Consider the following 12,252-nt stretch of genomic DNA (forward strand, 5'->3'; position numbering starts at 1 on the left):
TGGTATATCAATACCAATATATTGCCGAAATAAACCGAATAACGGTTGCACCATTAAAGCGGATTTTTGATGCACGGGGCATAGGAGCATGTTTTATGAAATAGCTCAAAACAATGCGCAAAAGGCTCAAAAACAGTTAATATTTTTGACACAAATACATATGCATGTGCTCTAAGTAAATGTTGATTTTTGTTCCAAAATACCTTATGATACACGCTCCAAAAATCAGCAAGAAAAACAAACCCAATTTTTGCAAGTAGTTATCTTTCTTGTAGTGCAACGATTCGTTGCCCAGGTGCATCTGCATCTGCACCTAGGCGTGAACACTACATTCAAATAAAATGATAAAAAATGTGATTTCTTTTTTGACATTCAAGATGTTCGGATGTGCAAAATTTTATGGTTGGTCATCCAAGAAGGTCGTGGTAAAAAAGACAAAAATTGGTCGTAAAAGAAACTTTGGAAAAAATAACACTATTTGGACCCGGTTTTTTTGCCTACGGGTCCTCGAATGTCCAAACACTGCAAAACTTTGAACCCTCCTTGTGCACCTGGGCATCTTCAATGCCAAAAAAAGTATAATTTTTCAAAATTTTAAGGTTTACTGTTCATAGGTGTAGATGAGCCCAGTCTCAGACAAGAATTACCGTCTTTTCTGTATCTTTCACGTGCAAGCGCATATATTGATGAAATTTCACACAGCTATAATACTGTTAGAGAAACTAGGGTTTGGAACAATGCTCGATACCCTTGGTGGGTACGGCTGTCATATATTTATAAGAGGGAACCGTACAAATACCAGTTATGTTACAACACGTATATCTAATATATACTTAGTCTAACACCCTCCCTCAATCTTAACTATGTCCTGAAACACTCAGAAGGTTAAGATTGCGACGACATCCTTCAAAAGAAGGCAAGGGCAAGGGTTTAGTGAAAATATCAGCAAGCTGATCCTTCGAAGAAACAAACTTAATCTGAAGGAGCTTCTGAGCAACACGTTCCCTCACAAAATGATAGTCAAATTCGATGTGCTTCGTTCGGGTATGAAATACTGGATTGGATGAAAGGTATGTTGCACCGATGTTATCACACCAAAGAACAGGCGGCTGAGTTGGGGAGACCTTCAACTCTCGAAGCAATGACTGCACCCACATGATCTCAGCTGTGGCATTAGCAACAACTTTGTACTCAGCTTCGGTACTACTCCGAGACACCGTAGCTTGCTTGCGAGCTTGCCAGGCGATCAAGTTAGGCCCAAAGAACACAGCATGTCCCCCCGTGGATCGCCGATCATCAGGACAACCAGCCCAGTCGGCATCAGAAAATGCTGAGATCAGTCCAGAACGCGCAGGCTGAAGATGGAGACCATATGAACCAGTGTGACGAACATAGCGCAAGATGCGCTTAACAGCTGACCAGTGAGAATCACGTGGTGCATGAAGATACTGGCACACACGGTTAACTGCAAATGATATGTCTGGTCGAGTAATGAGTAAGTACTGCAGTCCACCCACAATGTTGCGGTACTCTGTGGCATCCTCAGGAGCAAGCAAGTCACCAGCAAGAGCTGTCAGTTTGTCTGTAGCAGACATGGGAGTCGTAGCAGACTTGCACTGCAACATACCGGCATGACGCAGGAGATCCTGAGAGTACTTCTTCTGAGTAAGAGTCAAGCCACCATCAGAATGAAGAACCTCTAGGCCCAGAAAATAATGCAGTCTCCCAAGATCCTTAACAGCAAACTCAGCACCAAGAGAGGACACAAGCCGATCTGTAGCAGAAGCAGACGAACTGACAAGGATGATGTCATCAACATATACCAGAATGTACATAGTCACCTCAGGTCGCTGTAGAATAAACAGAGACGTGTCTGCTGTAGAAGGAACAAACCCATGCGCACGAAGAGGAGCGCCAAGACGGGCATGCCACGCACGCGGGGCCTGCTTCAAACCGTAGAGAGCTTTAACAAGGCGACATAAATGATGTGGCTGAGCAGGGTCAACAAAACCTGGCGGCTGACGCATATAAACCTCTTCTTCCAGAACTCCATGGAGAAAGGCATTCTGAACATCAAGCCGTCGAAGCGACCATCCGCGAGTAACAGCCAAAGAGAGAAGAACAAGAATAGTAGTTGGTTTAATAACAGGACTGAATGTGTCTTCATAATCAATGCCATACCGTTGTTTGAACCCCTTGGCAACCAGGCGTGCCTTGTACCTCTCAATGGAGCCATCAGCATGTTTCTTCACCTTGAATACCCATTTAGAGTCAATGATATTAACACCAGATGGAGGTGGAACAAGACGCCAAGTGTTGTTTCTTTGAAGGGCATGAATCTCCTGCTCCATCGCAGCACGCCAATGCGGGATGCCAAGCGCCGCTCGAAAATGTCGTGGTTCAGTCGTAGGGTCAGCCTCAGCATGTGCCACACAGGCCGCAAGCCACGCGACAGTGCCGTCAGTGCGCTTCTTCGGTTGGAAGATGCCACTTTTGCTGCGAGTATGGGGACGCAGGACGACAGGAGGAGGTGGCGCTGGAGCTGCCATACCAGAGGAGCCACTATCCATCAGCGGCGAGGAGGACGCACCGGCGGGCGAGTCAACAGGCGCATCCGGTGGCATGGTCAGGGTCGGCGAAGACAGACCGGGCGTGATCGGCGTCGACGGACCAGGCGACGAAGACTCGGTGACCTGCGAGGCCTCCAGCTCAAGGGAGAGCGCCGCGGGTCCAGCCGGCCCGGCCGACAGCTCCGCAGGTTCGGCCGGCCCAGGCGACAGCGAGGCCGCTGGCCCCGGCGACTTGGTCACCCCGTCGGATCCTCGTGCATGGGGCATGCACGCGTGATCGACGTCGGGGTCAAACGGGGTAGTGGCGGGGGCAGCCTCGTCGAGCGCCTCATCCGGCGTAGTAGCAACTGGCGCAGTTGTGGCCATATCATCATCCAGAAGCTCAAGTCGAGCGCCTCGTCCAGTCCCTGCACCATGGTTAGGCAACAACAGAGGAGAATATGCAGCATCCACAAATTGATCAGGCAAAACTGGAAAGAGTGCAACTCAGTGATGGGAGTATCGGTGGGTGATGTGAGCGTGGAAAACGGGAAGACAGTCTCATCGAACACAACATCACGAGAAATGTAAACACGATTTGACGGGATGTGAAGACACTTGTAACCTTTGTGGAGAGGACTGTACCCAAGAAACACACATTGTTTAGATCGATACTCAAGTTTATGCTTATTGGACGGACGAAGATGCGGCCAACACGCACAGCCGAACACTTTGAGGAGGGAGTAATCTGGAGTTTCATTAAGCAACACTTCGAGTGGAGACTTCATGTGAAGGCGTCGTGTGGGAATCCTGTTTATCAAAAAACAGGCAGTAACAAAAGCATCGCTCCAGAACCGAAACGGGACAGAGGCATGTGCAAGAAGTGTCAGGCCAGTTTCAACTATGTGACGGTGTTTGCGCTCAGCTGCACCGTTCTGCTGATGTGTATGAGGACAAGACACATGGTGTGAGATGCCAAGCTTCTGAAAGAAGGTGTTAAGATTAGATACTCACCCCCCCGGTCTGACTGAACATGGATAATTTTGTGCTTAAGCAATCGTTCAACATGTGCTTGAAATTGCATAAAGACATGAAACACATCAGATTTGCGCTTAATAAGATAAATCCAAGTAAAGCGACTGAAAGCATCGATGAAACTGACATAATAGTTGTGACCACTAACAGAAGTTTGGGCATAGCCCCACACGTCTAAAAACACAAGTTGAAGAGGAGCCGTGACAACACGACTTGATACAGACAAAGGCAACTGATGACTCTTGCCTTGTTGACAAGCATCACACACTAGAAACTCCTTATTACTCGACTCAACAGGAAGATGATGGCGATGAAGCACATGGCGCACAATGGGAGTAGCGGGGTGGCCAAGGCGAGAGTGCCACTGCGACGACGACACCCGAACACCACTGAAAACTTGAGAGACTCGTGGCACATCAAGTGCGTATAAGCCGTCGCGAGCTCGACCACTAAGAAGAACGTCCCTCGTGTCCCGGTCCTTAACAAAAAAATGGAAAGGGTGAAACTCAACAAACACATTGTTGTCACGAGTTAATTTAGGAACCGAGAGTAAACTACGTGTGACTGAGGGAACACGAAGGACATCAAGCAGATGCAAGGTTTTAGTGGTACGTGAAAGAAGAGATGCCTGACCAACATGTGAGATGGGCATACCTGATCCATTGGCCGTGCGGACCTGATCGTGACCGGTGTAGGGCTGGCGAGTGGCCAGCTTGTCAAGCTGACTCGTCAAATGGTCCGTAGCGCCCGTATCCATGTACCAGGCAGGATCCACCGAGTATGAAGGAGTGAACCCGGGATCCGGTGTAGCGAGAGCAGCTTGCTTCTCATTGCCCTTCCCATTGTTCCCAATGCCAAGAAAATCTCGTTTAAAGCGACGATGGCAGCGAGACGCCAAGTGCCCCTCGATGCCGCAGAGTTGACACTCAACCCCACCACCACATGCCTCGCAGTGGAGCCGCTTGCGGCCAGCCGTCGGAGGTGGAGCGGGCGGACGGGGCTGGTTGCCTGAGGTCGGCGGCGCCTTCTGCTTGGCACCGCGGGCGCCCCCGCGGAGAGCAGCGTTCGCAGAAGGGCCCTCCGTGTAGACGCCAACGGAGCGGCGAGCAGCGAGCCTCTGTTCGGTGTTGAGAAGGCGTGCATAGAGATCGCGAGGCGGCATCGGTGTGTCACGTCCATTAATGTTTTCAACGAGAGAATCATAGTCCTCATCAAGCCCATTGAGCATGAACGAAGTAAACTCCTCATCACGAAGAGGCTTCCCAATAGACGACAGTGTATCAGCCAAACTTTTGACCTTGTTGAAGAAGGCCGTGACGGAGAGGTCATTTTTCTTGACCTCACCCAGCTGGTTACGAATGGCAGAGGAACGGGCCAGTGACTGCGAGGAAAAGCTGGAGTCGAGCGTGGCCCATGCATCCCTCGACGTCGCGGCAAAGACCACCATGTCGGCCACGGAGGGTGTGAGCGAGGACTGAATGGCACCCAGAATAGCTTGATCCTGAGCGATCCACCGACGATGAGCAGGGTTGGACACCATGACGGAGCCACCAGCGGCCGAGGGCACCGGAACCATGGCCGGGGGACACGGCAGCGTACCATCGACATACCCCTCAAGGTAGTGACTACGCATCAGCGGCAACACCTGAGCGCGCCACAGGAGGTAGTTGTCAGCAGAGAGCTTCACCGTCACCAGGTGAGCGAAGTGGAAAGGTCCTGGTTCAGCCGCCGATGCGGAGAGCTGCGAGTCGTACGTCGGAGGAGCACTGTACGGAATCAGCGCATCGGCCAACGGAGACGGACGGTAGTGTTGGTGATGACTGTAGGGCGCCGTAGGAGATACGCCGTAGGGCTGCAGCGACGCGACGTGCGGCACGTAGGGTTGCAGGGGCGGCGGGACGTACGGCGCAGGAGCGGCGTAGGGCGCGCCATACGACGCCTCGTAGGGCACCGCGGAGGACGGAGCATACTGCGCCGGCGACGGCGCGACGTATGGCGCGAGATACGGCCCCCCGTAGGGCACCTGGATGGGGGCACCATGGGAGCCTGAAGCCGGCGGCATATCACGAGACGGAGTCCCGCCGTAGGGCAGCGACGCAGAGGTGTTGTAGAAGTGCTGCGGCAGAGACACATCACGGGAGATCAATCCATCACGGGGCTGCACACAGGAGATCAATCCATCACGGGGCTGCACACAGGAGATCAATCCATCACGGGGCAGCTGTGCAGAGGCGCCGTAGGAGTTCGGCGCCAGAGATGCATCATGGGCGAGCGATGGATGCATCGCGGGCGATCGGGGCGCTGGTGGACGCGAGCCCGATGCAGCCGGACGGGCCCAGGCGAGTGCGTGGAGGCCATGAAAGGTGATTCCGTCGCCAGGGTTGACGGGGGCGGCACGGCGGCGGTAGAAGAGGCGGAAGCACGGCGCGGATCGAACGCGTCGTCTGATACCATGTTAGAGAAACTAGGTTTTGGAACAATGCTCGATACCCTTGGTGGGTACGGCTGTCATATATTTATAAGAGGGAACCGTACAAATACCAGTTATGTTACAACACGTATATCTAATATATACTTAGTCTAACAAATACTATTCTATATATACCGGTACACAAAATTTAGACTCTTTTTTCAAACTTGAGAGAAAAAAACAGGCTCATAGTGCCCATGCTCCAAAGTGATTTTTCATTGCACCATATGCTATATATACCGTATACCAGTTAGGCAGCCAGTCCGTGGGCACCAAAGTTCGTGTGACTGATCTCGGTGCCAATGAAGAAGAAGCTACGTACGTATCAAAAGGCCTGAAAGGGAATGCCCGACGAGTCGAGGACGATCGTTCAAGTTACTGTCTACAGCCCGTGCGAGCCCATGCGGGAGCTGCCATGTTGCGGCTGTTTCGATCAGAATTTGCATGGTCGGCGCAGCTGAGCTCGATGGTCGGTCTCCGCTTTCCGTGGGCATCAACTGCCATGTGCCACGCATCGTCACTAGCCGCTACGTGTACACATGTGTAAGTGCAACCGGACCACCGTTGTGACACAAGAAGGTGCCGTCACGTGCTCGACGGGCGACGCGGACGCCGCCTGCGGTCGACAAATGTCCCTGTAAAGCGTCTACAGCCCGTGCTAGTTTCCAGACGAAGGCAGCCAAAAGGAGGAGAAGAAGATCCCATCGGTGCTGTCGTGTAATTGCCGCGTGCCAACTTAGTTGCCGGCTCACGTGAGAGCCAGACAAACGTCTAACTAGACCCCACAACACTGCATGCCATGCTCTCACATCAATGTTCCATTCATGCTACCGGCTGAAATTTGGGATGAGCTTCAGACCCATCTAGCAATTTCTGAAAAACTTTAAGGGCCCATATGAGTTTAATTGGCATTAGCCGTAGTGAAAAGTTTAGTCTCATAACAGAAGTTGAAAAAGAGTTGGACCTCTTTATAAGTGTTTTTCTTCTACATGCTATTGGAGCTTGAGAATAGAAAAGGCCCTCGCCTACTCCGCCGCACCGTGCCGCGGGTTGCGGGAATGAGCCAAGCTCACACCTATGCGCTTATTTTTGCCAGTCAGTAAAGTAGAGTTTCTGACAGTCGGGGCCACGATCTGAGACGTCGGATCGTGGGCTGTCACGGACTCGGACGTGGGTCGAGCCCACGTCTCTCCACGTGGTTGCCTACAGAAGTGCGAGGTGTCTCCTAACCCTAGCCACCATGGACAGATCACATCTGCTCCACGCGAACCGCCCACCGTCGTTCCTTTGCTGATGCTACGGCAGTCGGTGACTCCATCCCATCCGCCGCGTACACGGTCGAGGGAGAGCAGGTCTCCGAAACCCCGCCTCTCCGGATCCTGTACGGGAGCGAATAGGTTTTTGGGAAGCGACTACGCGACTGCTTGCTGTTCGTCTACTTCCTCTACGTCGGCGTCGCCCTCGTCATCACCATGTCCACCGACGCTGAACGTGTCGCCGTCGAGAAACTTGAAGCCGACAAGAAGGCCGCTGAGGACGCTGCTGCTGCCACTGCCGCCGCGGCTTCTGCCTGGCCTACTGGAGGGTATAACATCTGCTCCTGTTTATTTTCGTATTAGCAGTACTAGTAGTATGTGTAGATGTGTCTACTGTTTATATAGTACATGCATGTTTAGATCAGAATCAGTATGTCGTTAATTCAGTCAATGCCATGCTAGTGATTTATCTATGGATTAAATTAGTCGAAAAATTGCCTATTCACACCAAGTACCAACTGTTAAGAGCAACTTGAGCAGGGTCGTTATATTTATATTTGCGGAGGTGTTGTGCAAGCGATGAATAGTTGCGTACGACTATTGCACGAAGCCCATTTAGATGTGTAACGTCGTCTGTTGCCATGTAAGGACGCCCTGATTTGAATGTCGAGCAAAACCGTGTGCATAGTGTCATTTGCATAGGCCTCTCATATTTGTGATTGTCATTGGTCATATAGAGCGCACTTCGTATGAATATAGAGGTTGAGCAGGCGATGCACAAATTCGGAGTCATCATATCTGAGCCTTCATAATTTTTTGTTTGCCCATTCAAACACATTAATTTTCCTCAAATTAAATGTTTAGCGTATCAAGTAAACATTTTGACAAGTTGCACGAGCAAAATCATTTAACTGGTGATATGTACAAATCACCTGTTGCCAGTGTGTGCACTGTCCCCTCCTCCTCCGCCATTTGCATTGTGCCCTTCTCCTTCGGCATGTGCTTTGTGGCCTCATCCTTTGACAAAAGCATTGTCCCTTCCTCCCTCGATCCGGAAACATATGATCAGATCCCGTGCCTGCATCTAAAAATCTTTTGCCACTGGATCCACCATTTTCCTCTAATCCAACATGATGGACCGATTCTACTCGGCTATGCGTGCATCTTTCACCCGATCCTTCTTAAGTTGGATCTTACACATCTTCATCTCATTCTACTCCTTTTTTTTACCTCATCCCCGTTGCTGATTCGGCGTAAGACTAAGAAGCCGCCCTTGGTTCGACCGCCGCTAGGAGGAAGAGAGGAAAGGCAAAGTCAAGGGGTGGTGCCGTTCCCCCTTCTTCTTCTTTGGTCCCTGTGCTAAGGACCGTCCTGACACCGATGGGGGGAGGCCGTTGCGTCCACGCGACGACAAAGGAAGCTATGTCGTGGAGTCTTCGCCGGCAGGGTGGAGGTCAGGCGTCGAAGGTGCAGGAGCCGCGTAAGGCGTATCGACCATTGAAGTCGATGGATTTGACTCCATCCGATGGATTTCAGACACATCAATAGAGGAAGTGTCCATGATGTCATCGGTGGGGATGGGGTAAGGCCAGAAGCCGCCAAAGGCGGTGCTACAACGAGGAAGGGGAGGCGGTGGCATGGGCGAGAAGAATAGCGGGAGAGGAAAATGTCGTTCGCGCCAAATCATTTCCCAGATATAGTGCACTCCAAATATCTCCGGGCGCTAGATGTGAAGGCCCGCGAACTCTGGTTGAAGCGCGCTTCATAAATTATATGGCGATTGAGGACGGGATGTCGACTATGCTAAAATGAAGTTGTCGATCAAAGTCGCCATAATAAAAAGAGCTACTAGCTAATGCATCGTGGAATAGACTCCATCACATACTGCAATACTGCATCTCCATACTTAATCTCTCCCCACCCGCAGCTCTATGTATTTCTTTCTTCTCCCTCGCCCTCAGTCTACAACAGATTGGTCCCTTGGCGGGCAAGGCCAGCGCGTGGGCGTGGGCCTGGGTGTGTGCGGCAAGGATACTAGGCTTGGGCCATGGCTGACGGCTCAGTTGCACTACCGCAGTTCCTCCTTTCCGCTGTGGCGCTCTGATGCTAGGCTAGATTCCATATCTCCCACGCTGCCATTGGCCACGTCGTACGAGCATCGCCTCACGACACTGGGAACGCGTCGCATCCAGTTGGTGTTCCCAGCATCGCCCGTCGCCTTTACCGAGCCAGACTTCTGTACGACGGCCCAGTGACGCAACCCTTTCTTTCCTCAAACAGGAGCGTCGAAGAGTCAAGGGAGCGCAGCAAATCTTAGATCTCACAGAAATAGAATGCCTCCCACTTTCCAAAAATAGTACGCTTGACACAATTTGACGGGATGCCTGCGGCCGTCCGTGCTCATCAATAAGTGACGATGTCGGCACGTAGTATAATGCCATTTGTGTTCCGTACAAGAGCATCATATGTAGGAGTAGTTTTCTTAGGGGACTACTCCTAAAATTACATCTTTAGCATAACAGAAAGCACCTATGGAGTATATGAGAATCAAAGGTTCATCGGTGTAGCCAGAACAGAGGTCAAAGAGTGACGATGCCAGTCCCGCCATGACCGATCAGTGTACTCTGGTGTCTTCTTTCAAGCAACTACTACAACAGTACATATGATAACAACTACTCCCTCTGTCCTGCAAAAAAAGGTTCTACAGTATAGGACGGAGAGAGAGTATAAGGGACACCACAGGCAGCTAAAACCCGATCGAACCTGAACCATTACAAAGTTTCGGCATCCACAGGCCGGATCCTGAAATGCGGGAGGAGAACGCCATGTCACATGCAAGAGATACAAATTTAAACAATGACGGCTAAACATAGCCAAATGTCTTTTTAGGTAGGATATACTCCCTCTAGTGCTCTAAACGGTTTTATATTTGTTTACAGAGGGAGTACAGTGATAAAGCAAAAGAATGACTTTCGCCATGATGCTGTAATAGACAGAGCGTAGCTAAAACAAATCACCTTTACGCCAGGATCCTCCCAACGCCCACCGGCCAGCTATGAGCCACTTTGAAGATCTCGTTAGCAATCAACTCAAACATCTTCACACCCCATCATTTCTCGATCTTCATGCTTTCTCTGCAATATAGTCCAATCGGTTAACCATCTAACAATCGTATTAACAGGCACACAAGGGCCATTAATCTTATTTTTAGAAAAGACAACAATATTTCTAAGTCTCCAAATTGTTCAGAATATAGCTGAGACACCAACAAGATATATACGTACCACTATAAAAGAATAATGCACTTTGGATACATTTTTTTTCACAACATCAATGTATGTTGTCACAAAAATTGAAAACCTTGCTCGAGATACAAAAATAAAAAATTTGACACTGAATAGTACATAACACAAGTTGGGCTTCAGTTTTGGCCCATTAGCACACTGATGTAAAATTTGTCTTTTTTGTATCTCGAGCAATGTTTCAAGTTATGAATTGAATTTTTGTGACAACATTTTTGAATGTGCAACAGGGTCCGGTGCACCAGATGTGCTCCCTAGCGGCTTGACCCATAGAGATAAATTTAGGGGTGGAAACGGATCGGATGCGGATCGGATAGTGCTCTTACCACTTCCATTTTCATATTTTCAAAATGAATACGAATCCGAATACGGATGTTATCAGATACGGATGCGGCTCGGATATTATTCGAATACGGATACGTATCGGATATTTTCTTGATTCGGAATAATATCAACATATTGCTTAAGTAAATTAGTCGATAGCTATGTGACCTGAAATAATCAACTTGTGACATACAATAATTCAATGATAAATAGGTTTATGAATAAATACTATTGTAATGCATAATAATTTATAAGTTTAATCATATAAAGAGAAAAATTTGACTACTTATTTGGCTTTTATGTTGGATAATTGGAATATTGGGTCTAGAATTTTGAAAATTACCTCCCATAATCTTATTCGGATACGGATATATTCACTTCCATATCCATATTTGTGTCAAAATCTCCAACCATATTTTATTTTTTATTTGTTTAACAAATTTGGATACGGATAATTTTCATTTCCATTTTGTTTCGGATGCGGATGTTTCGGATATGAATAGGCATTTTCTCGAATACGAATACCGGATATTTCGGATTATCCGCTACCACTTTCCACCCCTAGATAAATTTTATCTTTCGTACTAAGGGTTTGGAACTCTAGGTGCTTGACCACTCTCTCATCATCATCTCCCCCAGCATTTTCTAGCCCATGTTCTCTAGGTCTGAACAAATCCTAGCTCCTCCATAGACGCTCAATAGTAGCTACTGCATATGAGAAATTCTAGTTATGTTGCATGGTACTAAATCTCGGTTGCTTACAGTTTAATGCAGTGACCATGACTCGGTCAACTTCTTAAAAGATTATTTTTATAACAGATGATAGATATTTGATCAAGATACCCATATTCTTTGGGGCATGCACAAATCATAATATCAGTATTGAACAATTCTTAGCGCCGACGCGAAATTATTTCTCATCAACATGAAAAATAACAAAACCATTGTTTAGCTAGTCTTGGATATGATTTTTTAGAATCATGTGAACATGGTGTCGACCCTTCAACTTGTGCTAAACTTGTATCATGACCAGTGGCGGAGCTATAGAGTGGATATGGTGGGCCGCAGCTCACCCAGGGATTTTTCCAATAGCTTTATATCATAGGAAAAATTAAAATATTTTTTCATAAACAATTCTACTATTGGCCCACCCTGACCCATTGGGCTGGATCTGCTATTCATGACTATAGGTCGTAGTGGGCTAGTGGTAACTGGCAAGGAACCCTCATGGAGACTCGGAAGTGGTCTGTTTGTCCCCATTATGTAAATGCGGGTAGCTTTTTCAGCATACAACGCTAGTATTCTCTTCATACTCT

General features: G+C 48.7%; 1 protein-coding gene across 1 annotated transcript; it reads right to left on the reverse strand.

The window, feature by feature from the left end:
* Positions 1-1,320: 1,320 nt before the first annotated feature.
* Positions 1,321-5,868, reverse strand: LOC141037641 (uncharacterized). Its single transcript, XM_073506391.1, has 6 exons — positions 4,239-5,868; positions 2,182-2,977; positions 1,842-1,943; positions 1,628-1,794; positions 1,460-1,582; positions 1,321-1,355 (listed from the first exon to the last, which is right to left on the reverse strand). Exons 1-6 carry the CDS (start codon positions 5,866-5,868, stop codon positions 1,321-1,323), a joined length of 2,853 nt encoding a protein of 950 aa, XP_073362492.1.
* Positions 5,869-12,252: the final 6,384 nt, after the last annotated feature.

This window comes from Aegilops tauschii, chromosome 1 (assembly GCF_002575655.3).
Source record: "Aegilops tauschii subsp. strangulata cultivar AL8/78 chromosome 1, Aet v6.0, whole genome shotgun sequence".
NCBI classification, from domain to species: Eukaryota; Viridiplantae; Streptophyta; class Magnoliopsida; order Poales; family Poaceae; genus Aegilops; species Aegilops tauschii.